Source organism: Notechis scutatus, chromosome Z (assembly GCF_049901735.1).
Source record: "Notechis scutatus isolate UNSWTSFEM ecotype Mainland chromosome Z, rNotScu1.2, whole genome shotgun sequence".
Classification (NCBI taxonomy): domain Eukaryota; kingdom Metazoa; phylum Chordata; class Lepidosauria; order Squamata; family Elapidae; genus Notechis; species Notechis scutatus.
Window position 1 is genome coordinate 139,686,486 of NC_142025.1, and position 23,643 is coordinate 139,710,128.

Here is a 23,643-nt window from a genome sequence, read left to right on the forward strand (position 1 = left end):
GATTTCTTACCAAACATAAAAAATAATTTCCTTCTTTTTGAATTTGTGGATACATCCTAAATGTTCTGCATCCCTGAATCCTATTACTGAATCCTCAGTAACATCTCAAATCCAGACTTTTTCTCCTGTCTAATTACAAAGTCAAACTTCAAGTAAGGCTTGGGTGATTTTAAAACAAGTTAAAAAATATTAAAAGATGTCAAAGTAATGAAACATCAATATTCATGGATGATTTCTAAAGAACAAAAAGAAAATAAACCAAGCACTTCTGCTTAGAGGAATGTACTACCTAAAAATCAGCACAGGTAGGACATGAAAGTGGTCTGGGAACAGAAATAGAAATAACTTTGAAAGAGGTTGTGACATGTTTCTTAGTTACTGAAGAAGTAGGAGCTTCTAAAGCACTGTTAGGGTTTTTATTTCCTTTAGAAGAAACTGGGAACTTCTATATAATTTATTTATATATACCTGTCTGATAGGATCATATCAAAAATCTTAACTTGACCAATATATTCTTCATAGGAAACTGTTTGGAACTTCACAATCTATTATCCTCAAAGTCCTACCACCACCCTAAACATTAGAAGCCATTTTTAGAAGGATTTTATCATATTATCCCAAAGCTTCTTTGAAAGCATTTTTCAGAACGTACAATTAGTTGTTCACATAAAGTCAACCAACATGACTAAAATAACTTAGTCCACTGGAGTTAGGTAGCCAACAAATTTAAACAAATGAACAAACGAACAAACAATAACAAACTGACTACTGCAACAACCTCTTTTCTTCTTCATTTTTTAAAGGTATTGTAACTTTCTTCTGTTTTTCCAGATTTTTGGTACCTTAGTAATTTTCTGCTAGAGTTCTTGAAGACGCTAAATGAGAACCCCATGACTTAAGATTAATTCAGTATTGCTTCTTAGAAGCTGGCCAGTTACCAGTAAAATACCACACCTGAGGAAAAATCAATTTGATGGCTCTGCTCACATGTTTTACCATGTAAAAATAGTACTTCTATAAAAGATGAATAAACATCACTCACACCCACTATTAATATTTTATTGTGAGCAACCAACAGTTTATGACATATATTTCTTCCTTTTTGATTATGTGACGTGTTAGTCTACATTTTGTCCTTTTTCGTTATGTGACATGTTATATTTCCTCCTTTTATATGACTGAAAACTTCGGTGGTGATGGTGGAGTGTGCACTTCACTTGAAACTTTGCCTCTCCTTGCTCACCAGGTTCAGTGAATGATGGTGGTGGTAACTCAAGGTTTTAGTTCTCAGATCTGTTGTCTCCACTCTGTCTTTTCCTTTCTATTTGTTGCCACTGATGAGGATGTGCCATTAAGTCAGTGACCACAAAGACAGATTCTCTTTATTAGTTGAAGAGTCTCAAGAAAAAATGACAGAAGAGAAATGAAGACAAAAAGCATGGTTAAGACTCTTCAAAAATTGTAATCATGAAACTGTCCAACAATTCATTTCCTGTACTGTATCTTTTCCTGCAGAGAATAATTCATATCATGCATCAGCTTCCTATTCAGGATTTCCTAGCATTAAAGATACCTGACTAGAATTAGTGCAGTTTTTGCTTACTTGGTCTTGCCAAATGCAGAGAACTGGGCATGCACAGTATCCATTCTGTTGGAATTTCAATTATTAAACTATTGCAAACCTGTGAAAGAATATTGATCTGACTAACAAATGGCCCAGGAAGAGTTCATGGCTCTGAGAATGTGACTTTATGCAGATACTGTTTTGTGAATTTAGACTTTTCCCAATCTTTATTTAGAAAAGTCACCCTTAGATTGAACCTATTATATTTAATTTAACCATAATTGATAAGAGATGGCATTAATAAACAAATGTCAATATTTGATCCAGGATGAACTATTTATAATTTTTGGAATGACTTCGGACAGATATGATGCTGTGGTAAATTTTCTACAAGTAGATTACAGTAATAGTTAACAGAGAATTTTGAAACTTTAATTTTGGTGATGATGATTGTTTGCTTTGTCATGAATACATAGAAGACAGGTCAATAATTTGCAAATAGATTTAGTAGTTTAAAATTTTGGGGACGGATTTTTTGCATGAGTTAGGAACTAATGTACACTGCTCAAAAAAAATAAAGGGAACACAAAAATAAGACATCCTAGATCTGAATGAATGAAATATTCTTATTAAATACATTGTTCATTACATAGTTGAATGTGCTGACAACAAACTCACACAAAAATTAACAATGGAAACCCATGGAGGTCTGGATTTGGAGTTACACTCAAAATTAAAGTGGAAAAAGACACTACAGGCTGATCCAACTTTGATGTCCTTAAAACAAGTCAAAAGGAGGCTCAGTAGTGTGTGTGGCCTCCACGTGCCTGTATGACCTCCCTACAACGCCTGGGCATGCTCCTGATGAGGTGGCGGATTAAACCACTGCTTGCAGCTTTCCCTTACTCCGCCGCCCCTCCAAGGCAGCTTCAGCCCCTAATCGTAATGATCGGGGCTCTCCAACAAAAGAGCACGGACCATAGCCGCAGAGTCGCGATCTACGGTCCGTCAGCGAGGAGGCTCCACCTTCTTCCAGGCAGGGGTGGGATTTAGACCCCTGATCTAAAGCTGTTAAAACTCCAAAAACAGGTCAAGTAGCTCTGGGAAGGCCAGTCATAAATTAGAACACTTGCGAAATAACCGGCCATTAAGTGAGGACCACTTGTATTTAGTTTGCCAGTCACCTGGCCATGCACACCCAGTCACATGACCAGCAAGCCATGCCCACCCAGTCACATGACCAGCAAGCCACACCTTCAAATTAGGCCATGCCCACAGAAATTTGAATCCCACCCCTGGGTGGGGGGCACCGAGGATGAGTTTGTAGCACCAAGGGGGGGGGTGGACTTAAAAAGTTTGGGAACCACTGCCTTAGAGTACCCAGAATAAAGGGAGACTTATTGCAGGCACACTGTTTTCTTCAAACTGAGATCCTTTTCTTTATGATACAGGTCTGTTAGTCCTCCCCCAATACATAATGCCAGCAACTTTATAATAGAGAGAAAATGTCCCTTCTAACAGTGTTTCTGACCTCATGACTTGACCCAATTTTAAGAACTGACCTGATTTTAACAGTTGGGGATTGCAATTAAGGGGAATAGAAATCAGGTATCACTTCCCTAAGTTCAGTTTCAAGTAACCTGTTACTTTCTGACTGAAAACATCAAATTAGAGGTAGACATTTTTTTAGCACTCCTTATCCTTGCTTGCATTATTTTACAGGGCTGTATGAGAAAAACAATGAAAGATGAAGTCAAAATAAATTCCAATATCCAAGAGACAATAATAAGAGTCTGAGTGAACAATGAACACTGCTCTGGTTAGTGGAGAAATATTCCATGGGTCAATGAATTCAAAGGCGAACTTTTGGAATGAAGTTGCTAAAATATTTCTGATGAAAGCAAAATTACACTGTGCTATATTCTATGAACTTGCAAGAGAAAGGATAACGAGAAACAAGTTTGGAATAACCAGTTCAAGTCTAGAGCTCAATTCGAAAGAAATGCAATAGGACTCGAATCAGCCAATTCATGCTAGAAAATCCTTAAATGTTTATGAGCTGTCATGGAGGAATGGCCAAAGTTCCTAAAGGGATGAGAGAGACTGGTCACCAGTGTCACAGAGTGTTTGACTGTGGATAATTTAACTGCTTGGAGGTAATTATTTTTTTTATATCAGTATATGAAAAAAGCTTAGAGGAGCTGTTTATTGGAGGTGATTGACTAATTAAAATTTAATCCCACCTCTCCCTGGGTCCCTCCTTTCCTATCTGGTGTAAATGATTTTATTTTTTAATGATTTTATCCTTTGCATTCTATGATTTCTGATTTTAATGTTTTTAAATGCTTTAATGTTTTTGTGCTGTAAGCTACCTAGAGTTATTGGATATGAGATGGACAGCAAATAAATTTCATAAATAAAAATAAAATAAATATATCACATGTTGGATGAAAGAAGTATTAAACCTGGATGGTAGACCTAGTCCTCATTTAACAACCACATAGTGATTATGCAAAATGGTTGCTAAGTGAAGAGACACATAACTGACTATGCTTAGGATTTTACTTCAGCTTTCCTTTGATTTGCAAAGTCAGAAGTATAGGACCCCAAATTTATTTATTTTTTTATTTTATTTGGTTTGTCAATTGCTTACAAGATAGTAAGTAAAAACATAGTTATGAATACATGGATACATATAAGAAAAATAAAAGAAAGAATAGGACAGGGACGGTAGGCACGTTGGTGCGCTTATGCATGCCCCCTACAGACCTCTTAGGAAAGGGGTGAGGTCAATAGTAGAAAGTCTTAAGTGAGCACAAACAGTAGAGAAGTTTTCTGGAATGCGATTCACATAGAAGTCATATAAAAAGGCAAATCTTGTAACTTTTTTTACCCTTACTCCCTTTGGAATGCTCATTCCAATTCTGGGATAATTAGTAAGAAGAGAATTGATTTAAAAAAAAAATTCATTGGAGAGGAAAGAGATTATAAGAGTGTAAGCAGGCATACAAGTACAAATAGATAGAATTCATAGAAAGGAATGAGCTAGCACCAGCTGTTTGCTTAGCACATCTGTTGCTGCAAGCTGTTTAGAAAGCAAGCAAAAATTGATTAGAGTCTTGTCAATTTCTGCAGCAGTGATCAGCTCGCTAATTAAGATTACATTATTGAGCTTATTAACATGCAGTCAGCACTTTTAGGGAGCTGTTATGCTGTGGAGAAAGCAGCTCAGTAAGAAATGTCTTATTTTAGACAATCTTTCTTCTGTGAGGAATAGAAAAAGAAAAAAGTAGATTTAACACGGGACAACATGTAGTAACTGGCTGTAATATTGAACATGTCACAGAGAGAGAGATGCTGAGAAAATTATAAATATAGACATTGGTCACAAAGTTACTTTTTATCAGTGTTGCAACTGCAATCACTAAATAAGGCAGTTATTAAATAAGGACTAGCTGTAGTTGTATGCTCATATTTCTTTTATGTATTGTTGGTACAAATATTATACAAATGTTATTCAGTGGCAAAATCAGAAAAAACTAAAAATTAACATTTCTCCCCAGAACTGAGGAGCATTATGGGACAGAAGCTCATTGTTAGATGACCTTCCTTAGCTACCATAGGTTTTTATTTTCATATGGTGGTTTATATAATTATGGAATATGAGTCATTGAATTATGAGAAAAAAGCTGCAAAGGTGAAACCTGTAATTTCTGGTTACCAGCCCAGCAAATTGAAGAGGAAAGGCACTCGGACATCTGATTTACGCTTGCTGCTTTCATCATAGAATTTTATTGATAGGCATATAAGATAGAAAGAACAGCATGAGTAAAGATTTAATTGATGCAAATAAGCCTAACACCCACTTCTATGTCCTTTTCATGGCATCCAGGCATAGGTTAAGGTTTTCCTCACAAACTTTGGCTTGGCTTGGGGTGGAAATATATAATCAAGTATCTTCATATACTGATGATATCTCCAGACCTGTAGATATCTGTCCCAATGTTTTCATAATAAATATTAAATAGAGGTGATCAAATCTTGTGGAACACTGCAGTGGAGCAACCCAAGGTTTCATTGCTCTCACGATTGGTTTAGCTTCAGCTTTTGGCTGTTGTTGCCAAGCAAGAGCACATTATATCAACCTCCATCAGCAGGTTACTTGCGCATATTAAACCAGGTTTCTTAGAAATTCCTGCTACTTCATTATATAACCTGCCACATTTGTGCATTCAATAGGAAGTGTAAGCAATATATACACTGAAGAACATTAACTTTCATTTCCTAATAGCTGACTGGAACAAAGACATAGAATCATAGAGCTGGAAAGGGGGCTTTGGAAGTTTCCTGGTCCAATTCCCTGCCTTGTCTGAGGCAGGAGATCTTATCTGAGATGGTATAAGACCTCCAGCCTTGAGGTGGAGGTTGGATTAGAAAACCTCCAAGTTCCCATCCAGCCTTATGATTCAATTTCTATGTTTATGAATAAAAGCTTTTTAAAGTTTTATTTAAAAAAACTTAAAATACAAAACATCAACAGTTTTTAAAAGAAACAAAAACACAAAGCAAACAAGACATTGAAAACAGTGCATTAATAAAACCCAGCACATATGCCCATATTATCCCCCTTAGTTGAATACTGATTAATACATTACTATATTAGTTTCCCACCCTCTGCAAAACAGGCCCCAACATTTTTTTAGCTAATAAATCTATCTGGAAATTAATAACAAAATAATTTGAATTGAATTGGCATCCTTCAGTCTCAAGAGACTATGGTATCATGCTATGAAACCAGTAACTGCCACTTCCTGTGTTGTTTCAATCAGAGGTGGTATTCATCAGGTTCTGACCAGTTCTGGAGAACCGGTAGCGGAAATTTTGAGTAGTTCAGAGAACCAGCAAATATCACCTCTGACTGGAGATTTTATAGTATCCTTCCCCTGCCACACCCACCAAGCCATGCCCACAGAACCAGTAGTAAAAAAAAATTGAATCCCACCATTGGTTTCAATGCTATTTGCAAAGCTGGAGTGTCCTCTCCAGAGCACGAGGCCTGGGTAATTTAATATGGCGGATTACTCAAGGAGCAGATACCCCTTCTCCACATCACTGAAATAGTCTAATGGAACAGCAGAGCCTATATGATTAGTTATCAGAACATGATTGTACACAGTCACGAACTGCTTCTGGGACTGTGCCTCAAGGTTGACTCCTGAAGCCTTTTCCAATAATAGATATAGCCACAAGGCATTGGAGGTTTGAAATCAGAGTTTCCCTTCTAGAAGATGGTTCTACTGTTTATCTGCCATTGGAGCATAAAGCCCTCTTCCGCCTTCAAAACTGTTGACCATCTTCTCCTGTAACCCTGGAAAGGGGCCCTTATGAGGTGCTACCAGCTGGGTCAGCTGGACCAAGGTTTTTAAAGGAGGTATTACTCCTCTGGCACTCCTCCTCATTCCAGGACACCTAGCTCGGTTCCATTTTCAGTGTCCATTATCTTCCAACTGTCACTTTCCGACCTTGAACTCCAGTCCCAAAAGAGCAGGGAGACCACCTCCCACAGAGTCCTGCATCACAGGAATTGTAGTCTCTATTTTTATTGATGGGAGGAAAGCAATTAAACCAACATGCAGAAGGTCCACAGCAGCACAGACCAGCTTTGGAAACTTTTTGTAATGCTGACCACCATGATGCGTTCCTATGATGAAGTACCTGGGTCCCAAATGACATCCCAGAACTAGCAGCAGAATCTGTTTCCCCTGTGAAGCTGCCCACTGAGGATAGAATGCATAGAATGCCATTGCTTTCTTAGATAATTTGGAAGAAACAGCAGAGCAACTAAAGGCACTTGGAAAAGGAAACCCCAAAACCTGCCCTCCATCATTCTTCCTCTGTCACAGAGCACCTGATGGTTTCCAGAACTGGGTTTTTAAAATAAAATAAAATAAGGGGAATGTAATTTGAACACATTCCTCTTCACAAGAAAAGAGTTAAATAACATAAATAAATCCTGGGCTGTGAGGGGGCTTCTCATAAAACAGGCTTATCCTCTTCTTAATCTGATGGAGGAACTGAAAGATGCAAATAATTTACAGGAACAACAACAACAATGATAATAATAATAATAAACAACCAGTGCAGGTGGTTCCAGTGGTACTCGGCATACTGGGTGCTATGCCTAAAGACCTAGGCAAGCATTTAAAACCAATTGGTGCTGACAAAATCACTATTGGTCAGCTGCAGAAGGCCACCTTTCTGGGATCTGCTTGCATAATTCGCTGATACATCACACAGTCCTAAACGCTTGGGAAGTGTTCGACTAGTGATTTGTGATACAAAACCCAGCATAGTTATCTCATTTGCTGTGTACACTGTCATTTTTTGTGGATAACAACAACAACAACAACAACAACAACAACAACAATAAAGCAAGGGTTACGGTTCAAAACCTGTTAACAAACTTGTAATCAATTGTTTAAACATAATCAATGCATGTTTGTTTTCTGAGGTTCTCGGCGGAATTTGTATGTGGATCTTTGGTTATTGGGTTTCTCCCACGTAAGATTGGAAGTATCTGGGCAACGTTTCGATGAAGTCTCATTCATCATCTTCAGGCTTCTGTCTTCAGCTCTGTGCTTCTCAGAGTGATCACTCTGAGAAGCACAGGCTGAAGACAGAAGCCTGAAGATGATGAATGAGACTTCATCGAAACGTTGCCCAGATACCTCCAATCTTACGCGGGAGAAAACCTGAATAACCAAAGATCCATAATCAATGCAATATCCACAATTGGTCTATCTTCCGAACAAAGTCCAGATAAAAATATTTTTTGATTAAAACCATTTGTGATAAATCCATTTTGCAATTGTATTCAATATTCCTAGGAAAACCGGTTTATCACTTCACTACTTAATTAAGCTTCTGCTGTTGTAAAAGAATGCAGACTTGAACTTCAGGGAGGCATATGCAATCAACCCAATTAGTTCTAAGCGCCTGCAACTTTCAAATCACATTCCTTTTGTGAATCCCAATTCATAGCTACATGCATCTGAATATCTTCCACAGTCATTATCATTAAATCAAACTTTTTTTTAAAAAAGCTTTCAACTAAAAATTGCATGTTACCAAACAATCCTTTTCCAGATATCAGCCACTATTGCTTGTCTGTAATCTGATACATTGTTGCTATGTGTAAGTTGTCCAGGAAACAAAGAATGATGAAGCAAGTGAATAAATATATAAAAAACATACTATGTGGATATTTTGACCCAAAATTAAAATAAAAAATAAGTAAGTAAAGCAATAATGTAACTGAAAGATAATATACTGTAGAAATTCACTCTTCATCTGTATTACTTTGCAGGTAGCTTCAAAGAATTTGGGCTTATTTTAGTCTCTTAGATGGAAATTTTGAAGACTTGCTTATTGATATGAAGATTATTTCATTGATTTCATTAAGGAGAGAGAGGAAGTCTTTCAGACTGCTAACCCAAAAGCATCCTAAATGTTTAGTTAAACATACTTGAAATCCCTTGCCTGAAACATTGTCAATTGATGGAACCCACAAGATATGGCTTTCTATTATGGTCTCTGTCTCTGTAACCATGCCACACAACCACCCAACAAATTCTGTTCCCAGTCTGATTGGCTGCAATTTAAGGAAACAAATAAGATAAAAATAATCCTTGGGAAATAGTTTCCTTTATTTGAAGGGTTTTTTATAAAAAAAATATGGAACATTTCCAATACAATATGAATATCTACTCATTTGTGCATATTTTCTATCTCCTGCTTACCCTAATGAGCTTATTTTCAGGGGGAACTTATTTTTTCATGTATGGGAGGCCCACTTCTTCTGCTTGCTTGCACTTGCAATGGAGGAGGCCAAGTGACGTGCCAGTGGTGTGGCCTTGAGGTGAGGCAGGGAGAGCTGCCCCACGTGCCCTGCACCAGCTTACTTCAGGGCCCCTGGAGCCAGGCCATCCATACTCCAAACCTGCCTTGCCTTGTGGCCATTGCACCAGCACACCACTCAGCCTCCTGCTCCATTATGGCCATGAGCAAGCAGAAGTGGGCCAGTGGCTATGGCTGCCGGTGATGCCACCACAAGGCAGGTGTCAGGGCCTGGATGGCCTGGATGCGGGGCCCTGAAGTAAACTGGTACAGGGCACATGGGGCAGCTCCACCACCACCCCACCACACCACTGCAAGCAACCAGACAGAATGGGTGGCTGGCTGGGTGCAGAGGCTTTTAAGTAGGGCTTATTTTGGGAGTAGGGATTATATTAGGAGCACATGCAGGAACGCTAGGTTTTATTTTTGGGATAGGTCTTATTTTGGGGGAAACAGGGTACCTAGTTGGCCACCATGGGAAACCACAATATAAAATAGATATTGAGACTCTGGAAAAAGTGCAGAGAAGAACAACAAAGATGATTAGGGTGCTGGAGACTAAAACATATGAAGAACAATTGCAGGATTTGGATCTGTTTAGACCCAAGACTAGGAATGAGATGATAGTAATGTTCCAAAATTTGCCACAAAAAGAGGGTGTCAACCTATTTTCCAAAGCACCAGAAGGCAAGACAAGAAACAATGGATGGGAAACTAATCAAAGAAAAAACAACAACCTAGAACTGCCTAACAGTGAGAACAATTAACCACTGGAATGGCTTGCTTTCAAGAGTTTTGGGTGCTCCATCACTGCAGGCTTTGAAGAAGAGACTGGACAGCCATTTCGCTGAAATGGTACAAGGTCTCCTGCTCAAGGAAGAATTGGACTAGAAGACCTCCAAGGTCCCTTCCAACTCTTATTATTTTATGTTATTATATTAAATACCTTATCTAAGAGAAGCTTTTGCTTAATCCAGCAACCATTATGATAAAATAAATATCACAGGACTTCAGCCAAAGCTAATAACCTAGCTTCTTCAAAATTATTTGGAAAATAGAGTTGTTTTAACCGATTTCCTTTTCCTGGGTGATCTGCTTCTTTGTAATTCACCAATAAATAAGAAAAGCAAGAATTTACATTCTGCTTCTAAATATCAAGGAACAATGAATAATTTCCTTAAATAAGGTATTCATGCAAATGATACTAAAAAATCAATAACAATAAAATTCCAACTACACTTCCAATAAAAATAGGTGCATGTTCAAACCTAAAAAATTCTGAGTATGTTTGGGTGTCTTATGAGTTTAATAATTTCTAATAAATTTTAACAATTTTAGATATTTATTCAATACCATGTGTGATTGCACAGTCATAGAAAAATGTGAACATTAGACCATGAAATTATAAATAGCAATGAAATTATAGTGCTCTGTTTTTGCAAAAACCAAACAAATAGCAATGGATGTAACCAAGAACAAAATAATTATTTTAGTTTCCACATCCAAAATATTGATGGGAATTTTAAAAAGCTGCTCATTATAATGTATCTTACATACTGAATGTATTAATTGGTGGTATTCAGCAGGTTCTGACAAGTTCTGGAGAACCGGTAGAGAAATTTTGAGTAGTTTGGACAACTGGCAAATACCACCTCTGACTGACCCCACCCCCATCTATTCTCTGCCTCCCAAGTTTCAGCTGATTGGCTGGATCTTCTTTTGTTGCCCTGCACAGGAGAACGGAGCTGGAAAGCAGGTTAGTGGGGTGGGGAGGGAATCGAGATTTTTCAATATCCTTCCCCTGGTAACCTTTCCCTGCCATGCCCACCAAGCCATGCCATGCCCACTAAGCCACGTCCACAGAACCGGTAGTATTTTTTTTTAAATCCCACCATTGGTCTGGCCCTAGACCTTTTAATCATTTGAATTAAATCTCTCAAGGGGTTTACAAATAGTAAATATTGCTTTTATTGTTAGGATACATCAGAGTAAAATTTTACAATGATAGATATACTTTGTTCCAGGAGCAACATAAAATTATATATAAAGAAAAATATCCAGTAATAATACAGCAACAAACAAAATCACCTATTAAAATAAGTTAAAGGAGAGAAAGAAAGGGATGGGGATTAAGTACAATAATTAAAGAAAATAATGTATTGCAAATTTTACAGTAAGGTGATTCCATTTAAATTCAGTGGCTTCTGATAGCAGTAACTCTAGCACTGTCACTCCTTTCCTGAAAACTTCACTTAGTAATAGAAGATTTTTACTTCTAAAACTAAGACTTTAGTTTTAGTTCAAGGGTAGAACAATTCTGAACTTTGGTCTATTCAACAGCTAGGAAGCATCTTTCTGGAGACTTCATAAATCTTCTTCCAATGAATGCCAAGTTGGGTGATCCAGTTAGTGAAAGGTTCTCACTCTTGCAGCCAATCAGACCTCGAGATGATGTCCAAAATCAGGACAGGAACTAGAAACATTCTCTGCTTTTATGAATTTATATTGATAAGAGGGCCACCTGTTAGCCAGTGTTGCCATACAAGGTTTATATCGGAACCCAGCACATAGTTGAGTGCCAAAGAAAACAAAACATGGAGAAAACAGTCCACCCTTCAGGTGGACATTGCAGCCTCTTCACTGTTTTAAAGATACATGTCTTTTCATAGTGATCTCAGAGATGATTTGTAAACAGTATGTTCCTTGAATCAAGCTTGTCTGGCAATCCAGAATTTTTGTTCTCTTTGTTGGCAGGTTAAGTGATGTTGGAAATACATTTTGGTGGGGAGAGTGGAAACTCTTGTGGGGAAAGAAGAGCAACAACATGCTACATGATATTAGGAGGAGGAAAAGTAGTACAATAGTCAGTAATCACAGCAGGAAAGGAAAGAGCCAGTTTAGCACTGGCAGGAGGCCTTTAAAGATTTTGGAAAACTCCTCTGAAGCTACCTGTGGATTTGATAGTGTGCAATTCTTATCGTGATTCCCAAACAAAGCCTGAAGCATGGTCAGCATTACCTTAATTCTGGTGGTGAGCCACACGACTTAAATCATTTTGTTATTAATTTAAAACTAATTAAAACTTCAATGCTGATCTTCCTCCAGTTTGGAGACTGTATAGATTTCTATGTAGAGCTGCACCAGCAGCAATTTGTGTAAAAAAGATTTCATCTGAGGAACATAGGTAAGCTGAAGGAGGAATGTCTAAGTATCTCAGAAGAAGATCAATTTCACAGATATCAGAAAAAGCACAATATTGTGCCCTACATTAAAAGCAGGGGTACTGTGCCCGACACTATTACTTTCATGTGTGCACTCTGAAAATTTTATGTGGGGTATGTGCAGCTGGATCCAATCAGCATAGTGTGCTACTGAAGTGTAGACACCAGGCACACCGGCCATGCCGCAACCTGCCCCCCAGCTCACAATCCCAGCCAAGAGCCAATTGTCACTTTCATCACATTTGCAAACCATAGGTCCTCCAGAATCACCCTGGAAAGAAAAAGATGTATGTTATCACATGTTTATAGGAAGGCTGCTTCATTCCAATTTTGAGAAATTGAAATGCAGATTTCCTCACAGCAAAGTATTCTTTTAACTAAACACCTCAACTTTAGCCTGAGAATCTTTAGTAACTGCCTGTTCACCAAACATATTTATCACAGTTTTGGGGCTGATTGATAATTCAGTAAAGTGGGTCTGGATTTGCACTATATTAAGTCTAACAACCTCCTTCCCCTCAAAAGCAAACCATATTTAACACTGTTAATAAACAGCAGGATGTTAACTGTCCTGCAAAACATAAGCACATCCATGCAAGATAATAATACTTCCTTTGCTATGTCATGAGACCAATCAATGGTATCATAATGCCATTTGGGAAATGGGGGAAACTACTATTGATACCCATCACTTTACTACTGTCTACTTGTAATTGTCATTTTTGATCACATCCTCTTGCGCAGAAATTGATTAAATATAATCTGAAGAACCAATATTTTAATTAAAAATGTGAAGGATGCATTTTACTGCTTCTAAATGGTAAATATGTGCAGCAATTTGAAATCAGTCTCCCAACTTTGGGACATTCTGGAGTATGAATTCATAGGAATTCATGTCCAAAATGTTTGGGCAACAACAAGTTGAGCCAGTAATGAATTTTAAAGGTTTGATAGCATATGGCTGAGCAAATTTGGTCTTATGCAGGGCAGTTGGATATGTTATTTTGGGCCATGTTCTTTACAAATACTGGAGATGGCAGATCAGAAAACGTCTGGCCTAATTTTTAAATAGTTTTTAAGTTTTGTGTAGTGGTTTCATTAAGTTTCTCAGAGGCTTACTTCCTCTGTTTTTTGTTTTAGTCAGCATAATTCAGCAGCAATCACTTCACTGATTGAAAATCTCCATGAAGCTTTCCATCAAATTTCAGGAGCCGAATCTGGAGGAGCTTTTCTGGACACTCTATAAGGCCTCTTTCTGATGATTGCCCATACCTATCTTGGGAGTTTGAAGAGCACTGAATGCATACTTCCCTGAGTGAAGGAGGCTCTGGGAGAACTTGGCATCCTTTATGAGCAGGTTCATAAATTTTCCATGTCAACAATGACAGGTTTGGTACAATAAACTTAATTTGATTAATTAATTAATTAATATTCATTGCTCAATACATGGAACCATAAACTAACATTAAGGGTTAATGTCATATACCTCATCAGGACCTTAGCAACCCCACTATCCAATCATGATTAAAACTAGTCCAGTTTAATACATTACACAAATACAATCACTACAATTTTAACTGTCTTGTAACATAGAAACTTAATTAAGTTTTTGAGCACCATACCTGACAGGAATCTTTGCCCCCATTTAAGCTACCTGCACAGATCATACTGGGCATGACAGGGGAATGGGGCAATATTGAAATATTGAGCAGGTTGTAGACTGAGTTGCATATATCTGTATTGATGATAGACAATTCCACTTCTTGAAGGGTTTGGAGAGGGTTCAGGCTTACTGCAAAGAAGGGAAAGGGTTAAATTATAAAGTGCAGAGAACAAGTAACTGAGTTTATGTTCACTGTAACTTTCGTGCCAAATCTTTAACATTCCTCAACTTCAATTTAGTTTTTCTTGTTGCGATTTGCTAGAAGACAGACTCGCTAGCCAGATTGATGATTTTAGGGTAGTAAAATTAGTGTTGTGGCAGACTGCCCCAGTTCAATCCCTTAGGAAAGACAGATCCTCAACTCCATTTGGTTGAAGTGAAAGGTTCTTTTATTAGAAGATGCTGGCTGCAGAAAAGTCAGGCTAGGGCTAAATTTCCTGTATTCAAAAGATACAGAAAGTTTCCCCACATCCCAGTTCTCTCCCCATGACCAGTCTATCTTCATCCAATAAGAGTCCACCTAGGTGTTTTGAGAACACTGAGATGTTTAGGGTAATTCACATTCTTTCTCAGGGTGAACAGGCTTGAGTGTTGGCAAAAATTGGTTCTGAGCTCTCCTGCTCTTTGACAAGCTGTCATTCCCCCCTTTCAATTTCCCATCACATATACATGCAGATTGAATGCCCATTTGTTCCCCCTCCCGTGTCCTGCTCCTCCCTCCTATCCTTTGATGGCAGAATGCCAGCAAGGTGCCAACTGAAGGTGGCAGATCTAACGGTTGTTTCCTATAGATTTTTACTTCTCTTGTCTCCCAAAACATAACAGGACAGGACAGGAAAGAAACATACCTATGTCACATAGGCACATTAGTTGTCTGTTGAAAGTAAATTATGATGGGACAAGGAAGACTAAACCTGTCCAACCACTATGTTTTACACATAGTTACATATACAACAATGTGAGATCACAACTGTCAGTTCTTAGTTGATGTGCTAGGATTTTGACTAAAGGATGAGTAAGATGCAGTCTTGTGATGATATCTGCTCTCAAGCTTTCTGGTTGAATGAAACCAACATAACTATTTTGAGCTGGAGAACATATGAAATATAAAGGGTAGTCCCTAAAATAATCTATATCTGACACTCCTCCTTCAAACCAGCCTAACCACTGTATGGTTTAAGCTGCTTTGTGGCTGTCCATCCCACACCATCCAACATATTATGCATAGATCTTTAGGATGAAAAGAATGCCAATTCAGAACCCAAAGGCATTACATTTTTACTTGCTCCCTGTTGTTTTGTAGCTACTGGTGAATGTATAAAATCAGAGAAAATTCAGTTCAAGTCAATGATTCAATTCTAGTTTGGGACCGGATTCAGATTTGCAGTTTGCTTTGATTCTGATTTGATTTGAAATCCAAACCTCTTTAAGGTAATCAGGCCTCTGTGAAGAAGCCTGAATTAATTAAAACTGAAGATTTGAAATTTGGTGTGATCTAGTTCAAATTTAGAAATTAAAGTTTGGGAGCAAACTGATTCAGTTTAGACCTCTGGAAGGATTTAAAAAAAACAATTGCAAATCACTTAATATGATTTGTTGCTTCCAATCAGATCCCAGATTTCTTTTGCAATTTTGCTTTGTGATTCAATTTATCTTGCTGGGATCAAAACAACCTTTCAAATATTTTAGTGCCATTTTCTGCCATTGGAAATAAGGGCTCCATTTGATGTCTGGGACCTGACTCAGATTAAGCTTTGCTGGTGCTATTATGGATTTTAGTGGCAATAGCTACTGTCACTATCCTGAGCTTGCTGCTGATTCTTGAACTTTAAAAAGAACCTTTATAAAAAGAAGAGTAAGCCAAAGTGATTTTAAAACCCACACGATACTCTGCTTTGCTTCTTCATCCCTGCTCCTAACCTGGTCTCATCCCAATTTAAATCCTACACCATTTTCAACTATTCCATGCTTCTAGTGAAATTTTATGCCATTTAATAACATTGACTATGTTAAAAGGGTCTTTTCAGATTCCTTCTGATTTATAACTCTATTTTTTTAACTTTATGCAGAGTTTTATGCAAAACTCTAGTTTGGCCTCAGTGTCAATGCAGAATAATGGTCTTGTCCTCTCAGGTTCATATCTGAATATTCTCCTGCAGAAGTGGTATTCAGCAGGTTCTGACCGGTTCTGGAGAACCAGTAGAGGATATTTTGAGTAGTTTGGAGAACCGGAAAATACCACCTCTGACTGGCCCTACCCCCATCTATTCTCTGCCTTCCAAGTCCCAGCTGATCGGCTGAGTCTTCTTTTGTTGCCTTGCACAGGAGAACGGCGCTGGAAAGCAGGTTAGTGGGGTGGAAACAGAATGAGATTTTGCAGTAGCCTTCCTCCAGGAGTGGGGAGGGAATGGGGATTTTACAGTATCTTTCCCTTGCCATGCCCACCAAGCCATGCCCACCAAGTCTCAACCACCAAGCCATACCATGCCCACCAAGCCATACCCACAGAACCAGTAGTAAAAATTTTTGAATCCCACCACTATTCTCCAGCATCTTTCTGGATTAAACAGTATCCCATTAGTCCTTAAAGTAACTTTAAGTTACTTTGGTGTAACAAGCAAATAAATGAATCTTTAAACATACCAAATCATATACATTAAAGATGTGAAAGGATGAAAAAGTGTCAGATCAAACACACATCCCATTTTCCTCACTTACCCTTAGATTTTTAAAAAAAAGTTTTTATTTTTTATTTTAAAACAAACATACACATATAAAACATAAAACCATCTTCCATTTTGTATACATACAGTGTGTCAGTTGGTTACGAATCTTTTGTGCTATCCTTTTGTAGTCATTACTCACAATTTATATCAATTTTCACATTGTCAAACTAAAATATGCTTATATATTTATCAGTTATTGATCATCCATGACTAAACTATTTATTCCATCATTTTATACGAGATATTCCAAATGTTATCTTAAAATTTATGTTATACTTTCAATCAATGGTTATATATATATCTATATTATGTTTTATATCAGTCTATTAAATTTCTATCACAGAATTATCTAGTCTATTACATTACCATGTCTTTTTATCCAACCATTGATAAAACAAATCCCATATCATATAAAATTGTTTATCTTCTTGCTCTCTAATTTCAAATGCCAATTTACTCATTTCAGCACAGTCCATAATTTTCTTAATAACTTCCTCCTGCATAGGTATTTTATAGTTTTTCCAATTCTTAGCAAATACAATCCTAGCCGCAGTTAAAACATTTATAATCAAATATTTCAACTCTTTGTTATATATTTCTGACTCACCCCTAGATGTTGTACTTCCCCATCCAGTGATCCAGCAGCTGGTATTGTCAGGGAACTTTACAGAGGACTCTGGGAGACACATAGGCAAGATATATTTGGTGAACTTCACAGTGCTGTTTAGCTCCACCAAAGCAATGTCAAACATATTGTCATTTCCTGTGTAGTTAGGATGAGGAATAATCTGTCGGATGGCAAATTTCTCTGAGTTATTTGAAGGGTTCATGAGTTGGTGGTCACCTAGACCCACAAAAACTCCGTCAATGGCTTCAGGGATCCTGTAAGTATTAACAATTAAAAAAAATGTTAACAGCAATTTATGGATGCGGACCTATTAAGAGTACTACAGGATTTTGACATTTGCTGAAAAAAATTCCTAAAGTCTGCATTGCCAGAGGCACCGGATTTTGTCTGCATTTAATTTCAACATGTTTCCTCATATCCAGCTCTGCCACATTTAAAGATGCCAATAGCCTTGTTGGAATTTGGCAGGAAAGAGCAATATTTACTGGTATTCATTTGTATACTATTTCCATCAGTGCTGGAGTACATGGTGTCCCTAGGCCACATTGACTGTGGCAGCTGAATTTCAAAGCTGACAGACTGATGGCTTCACTTCTTGCCATTGTGGATTTATGTATTTTTGGAATGATTTGGAAAAATTGACACTGGCACCCACAAACCAGTGCCTGTTTGGCCTTAATCTGAATCCAGCTCTGATTTTCCACATACAGTATCCACAATGTACATCGATTGATATGCAAAAAGGAAAGTACCTTCCATTGAAACTCTTCAGAATAATGCAATCTTGTATTAATATATAACTGAAGCAGGATCTGAAGTTTTGGTCAAAAAGAAAAGGCGTTGTTGTGTCCTTGTTGTATACAGGTAGTCCTCTACTTATAAACAGTTTGCTTAGTGACCGTTTCCATACCATACAATGGTATGGAAAAAATGTGACTTAGGACCTATTTTTTCACACTTATGACTGTTGCAGCATTCCTATGGTCATGTGATTTACATTTGGATGCTTGACAAGTGACTCACACTTATGATGTTTCAGGGTCCTGGAGTCCTGTGATCCCTTTTGCAATGTCAATAGGAAGCCAGATTTATTTAACAATTGTGTTACTAACTTAACTACTGCAGTGATTCACCTAACAAATGTGGCAAGAAAACTCAAAATGGGGCAAAACTGTTTCCTGGAAAGTCTAGTTTATTAAAAAGAACAGCCTCATAATAATAGTCCTCTGTCTATTTTTCTCGTAAGTCCAGTAACTTACCAAATGAAGCAATGAGCAGCCGTCAGCACCCAGTTCTCGTCTATGAGAGTGCCACCACAAAAAGTTACGTTGAGTAGTGAAAAGCCCGCTTGCCAGGGCCATGATCCCTCAGAGGCTGGTTGGCCTCCAACAATTCTTGTGGAGATTAGTGACTTCTTACAACCTGCCAAGAAAGAACAGAATAGAAGAGATGAGGGAGAGACAGAACGAGAGGGGGAAGGAGTTTGATGTAATGGTTAAGGCACCAGGCTAGAAACTGGGAGATATGAGTTCTAGTTGCATCTTAGACATGAAGCTACTAGATTAACTTGGCCGGTTATTGTCTTTCAGCCACTTTCAAAATATTGCCTAAACATTACAGGGACCTAAGCCAGGCAGTTGCCCAGAGTCAACCTTGACTTGAAAAGTAAAAAAAAAAAAAAAAAGTTTTAGATTTTGGCTTATAATAAGAACAAAAGGGACTTTCCCCCCATACATCTGAAGCTCAATATCTGATACCCTGCAAGAAACAAAATTTCTCTTTTTGAATGAATTTGTATGTTGACTTTCAGAAGAAAGTTTCCAACGATTTTGTGTCTCCTGAGAAACAAGTTAATATTTAAAATGCCTATTAAATATGCTATATAACTTGGCAACTCAGTATGTGATTCACTTCTGTGTTTAGATCAGCAATAGGCTTCATTCATATGTTGATTTTGACCCAGAGTCAAGAAAAAAGCCTGGTTTCTTTTTTTAACGTGGAAGAGGATAACTCAACCATGGTCAAATAATGACTTATTTGTCAAGGAATAAAGCATTATAAGATATTACAAGATAACCTTTGTTATTACTTTTTCTATGTACATATTAAAAATGAAATTCTGATGCCCACTCTCAAAAGGATATGCACACACAGACACACACACAGACACACACACACACACCATAGAAGGTACTGAACTTCCAATAATTTTTTCTGCTGTCCTTACCAATCTCTACACTACCTTGCTATCCAATACAGTAATACTTCCAAATCAAACGTTAATACAATATGAGAGGATGCTTTCAATTGTCCCTTTGTAGAAAGTGGTAAGGAGAAGGAACAGATGTGTTCTTCTCATATGATGTAGAAAAGGCAAGTGCTGTCATGCCTGCTTCACTAGTGTCTCGCTGTTGAGCGACTAAGCTAGCCTACTTGTTATTGCATATTATATCTTATTTATAACATTTTTTGTCTAAATTGCTAACAATAAGAAAGTGACAAAATGCAACTGGAGTTGCAGCAATGGTTCTGAAGATTATATTGTGCCAGAAGCAACATATCTAAGATTTTGTAAAAGGCAAGTGGGTTTTCTTTTCAGCATTCAGTGCCAATTTATGTGGAAAGTTTCTAGAGTACATAGAAATTCCTACCTACTTCCCAGTCAGCAGCACCTGTTGGAGAAAGAAAAGGCAAGTAACTTTAATTTTCCAAATAAGATTAAAAACAAACAAACAAGGGATTTAAAAAAGGGGGTAAAATATAATAAGAGATTCTAGTTACAATCAGTTCTGGTATATTGTAAAACTGATATATCTGACAAGTTATTGCAGATTGCCAATCGGTCAGAGATGAAGTCCAGGATCCCTACCATCTCAAGAAAAATGGCTGGCTAATGAGGACAAATAAGCTAAAATGGATTCTAGTCCTACCTAGTTTATGCTTCCTATTTCGGTATCTTTTCTTCTAACTTCACGAAGCATTTCAAAACCAGGGAAGAGCTGACCCTGCAGTTACTAGATAGATAGATAGATGGCTAGATAGATAGATAGATAGATAGATAGATAGATAGATAGATAGATAGATAGATAGATAGAGAAATAGATAGATAGATAGAGAAATAGAGAAATAGAGAAATAGATAGATAGAATTCTTTATTGGCCAAGTGTGATTGGACACCACGGAATTTGTCTTGGTGCAAATGCTCTCAGTGTACATAAAAGAAAAGATACATTCATCTAGAGTCAAGAATCATAAAGGTACAACACTTAATAATAGTCATAGGGTACAACAAGCAATCAAATCATATTAGGAAACAGTCAATAAAATCATTAGGATGCAAGCAGCAAGGTTACAGTCATACAGTCATAAGTGGGAGAAGATGGGTGAAAGGAAGGATGGGAGGATTAATAATAATAGTAATGCAGACTTAGTAAATAGTTTGGCAGTGTTGAGGGAATTATTTGTTTAGCAGAGTGATGGCATTCGGGGAAAAAACTGTTCTTGTGTCTAGTTGTTCTGCTGTGAGTGCTCCATAGTATTGTTTTGAGGGTAGGAGTTGAAACAGTTTATGTCCAAGATATGAGGGGTCTGTAAATATTTTCACATCCCTCTTTTTGACTCATGCAGCATACAGGTCCTCAGTGGAAGGCACGTTGGAAGCTTTCTGAGTTGGCGCAGAAATAACATTCTTTGTTGTGCTTTTTTGATGATATTTTTGATGTGAGGTGTCCATTTTAGATCTTGTGATATGATAGAACCTAGAAATTTGAAGGTCTCTACTGTTGATACTCTACTGTTGATAAAGTATTCCTCAAGTTATAACTACAATTGGGACCAGAATTTCTGTGTTATACAAGGGGGTTATTGTCCAATTTTACAACCTTTCTTGCCAGGATTATAAAGTGAATCACCGCAGATATTAAGTGGATCACATGATCATTAACTAAATCCAACTCCCCCACTGACATTGGTTGTCAGAATCTCTCTGGGAAGATCACAAATGGTGATCACATGACCCCAGTATGCACCAACTGTTACAAATACATGCTAGTTGCCAAGTGGCTAAATTTTAATTATTTGACTGTGAGGATGTGGTAACAGTTGTAAGCGTGAGGACTGGTTGCAAGCCACTTTTTAAAGTGCCATTGTAGCTTCAAATGGTCCCTAAATAACTATAAGCCCAACACAACCTGTATGTTTTCTCATTTTGTTATTTTTACTTGAAGACAGCTATTATTGTTTTCTGTTTGTTGATGGCTTTCATCAGTGGGTTAAGGGAGACTTGGATGGTTTGGCTTTATAGCATTTCACATTTTGTTAGATGGTGAAATATAGAATTCCACATGTTGGAAATGACTGTGAATAATTTCCAGTTCAGTTTGCATTCAGTACACTCTCACTTGTTCTCTGCCTCCTTATACAAGGAAGCACATCTGCCATTCAGATTGGCCGGTAAAAATATAGCTTAATGTTTATTAAAACATCAGCAAAAGTAAAATAAAATTGTTAACTAGGAAAATGGGACAAGGGGCAGGCTAAAGCACACAGAGAAACAAACATCTATATATTTATATAAAGGGCACAAGGTCACCCAGACCAATGCTGTGGATAATTAACATAAACTGTCCCATAAGGAGTGGCCTTGACTATTCTAGATGTAACTCTTTTACTGCAATAGATTTAGGGCTGAGATGGAAAGAGGAACCCTAAATGATCCTTCTATTTTGTACTATGAAAGAAATAATGTGGTAATTGGAGATAATGCCTCCAATACATTATTCCTTCTCAGAGACTCAACGAGGCCTGTGCTCAGTTACAAGAGGAGGGCCCTGTAGGGGAATGGAGTGGAATGGAGAGCAGAATGACCAAAGTAGCACTGTAGTCTTGTAACACAAGCCCTGCCTATTGCGTTCTGAGAGGACTGAGCTGAAGTCTTCACTCTGGTCCATACTTCCAGCGGGAATGCGGACTGCTCCGATTGGCTGATGCCATTTGACAGCTGGCTATAAAAGGGAGCTGTCAAACGGCATCAGCTGTTGCCCACCAGCTGGCTGCCCTGTTAGCGCAGCAGTTGCGGCAACCCTTTATTGTTCAATAAAGTTTAAAAGCTGAAGTTGCTCTCTGGGTTGCCTCTGTCATTCCGCTGCTCACTCTACACTGCCCATTTTGTATATGCATTGTGATGTCACACAAATGTACTGATCAGTGAAGAATGAGATATATTTTGAATTTTTATTTTATTTTATTGTTAATTGTTCACACACACATACACACACGAGTCCCTCAGATATTTACTTTATTTATTTAATTAAATTTTGAAATAAATGAATCAATAAATTCATATATATACACACACGCACACATACATGTTATATATATATATATATATATATATATATATATATATATATATATATATATATATATATATATATTTGTATGTATGTATGCGTGTGTGTGTGTGTGTGTGTGTGTATATATATATATATATATATATATATATATATATATATATATATATATATATATATATATATATATATGTATCTTTGGTTATTCGGGTTTTCTCCCGCGTAAAATTGGAAGTATCTAGGTGACGTTTCGATGAAGTCTTATTCATCATCTTCAGGCTTGTGTCTTCGGCTTTGTGCTTCTCGGAGTAATGTGAGCTTGCAGCTGCTTCTTCCTTTTAACTGCTAGTGGGGGTGTGACTTGATTGGGTGGGGCTTGGCTGTGTTCTGATTGGGTGGGGGGGTGTTCTCATTGGTTGGGGGTTTGGCTGTGTTCTGATTGGTTGGGGGTTTGGCTGTGTTCTGATTGGTAGGGGGTTTGGCTGTGTTCTGATTGGCTGGGGGTGTGTTCTGTTCAGGTGAGGGCTTGGTTGTGCTCAGGTTAGTCTTAGTTGCCGGGGGATTTGAGCTGGTGAGCTGTGATCCTGTTGTTTG

General features: G+C 37.7%; 1 protein-coding gene across 1 annotated transcript in view; it reads right to left on the reverse strand.

The window, feature by feature from the left end:
- LOC113418508 (transmembrane protease serine 9-like) overlaps window positions 1-23,643 on the reverse strand; it is a 43,568-nt gene that overhangs the window by 15,020 nt on the left and 4,905 nt on the right. Inside the window, exons 3-7 of the mRNA XM_087947276.1 lie at window positions 20,350-20,370; window positions 18,958-19,120; window positions 17,678-17,952; window positions 14,304-14,473; window positions 12,679-12,952 (exon numbers count right to left, since the gene is read on the reverse strand). Coding sequence (XP_087803402.1) covers window positions 12,679-12,952; window positions 14,304-14,473; window positions 17,678-17,952; window positions 18,958-19,120; window positions 20,350-20,370 — 903 coding nt within the window. The remainder of the gene's footprint in view (window positions 1-12,678; window positions 12,953-14,303; window positions 14,474-17,677; window positions 17,953-18,957; window positions 19,121-20,349; window positions 20,371-23,643) is intronic.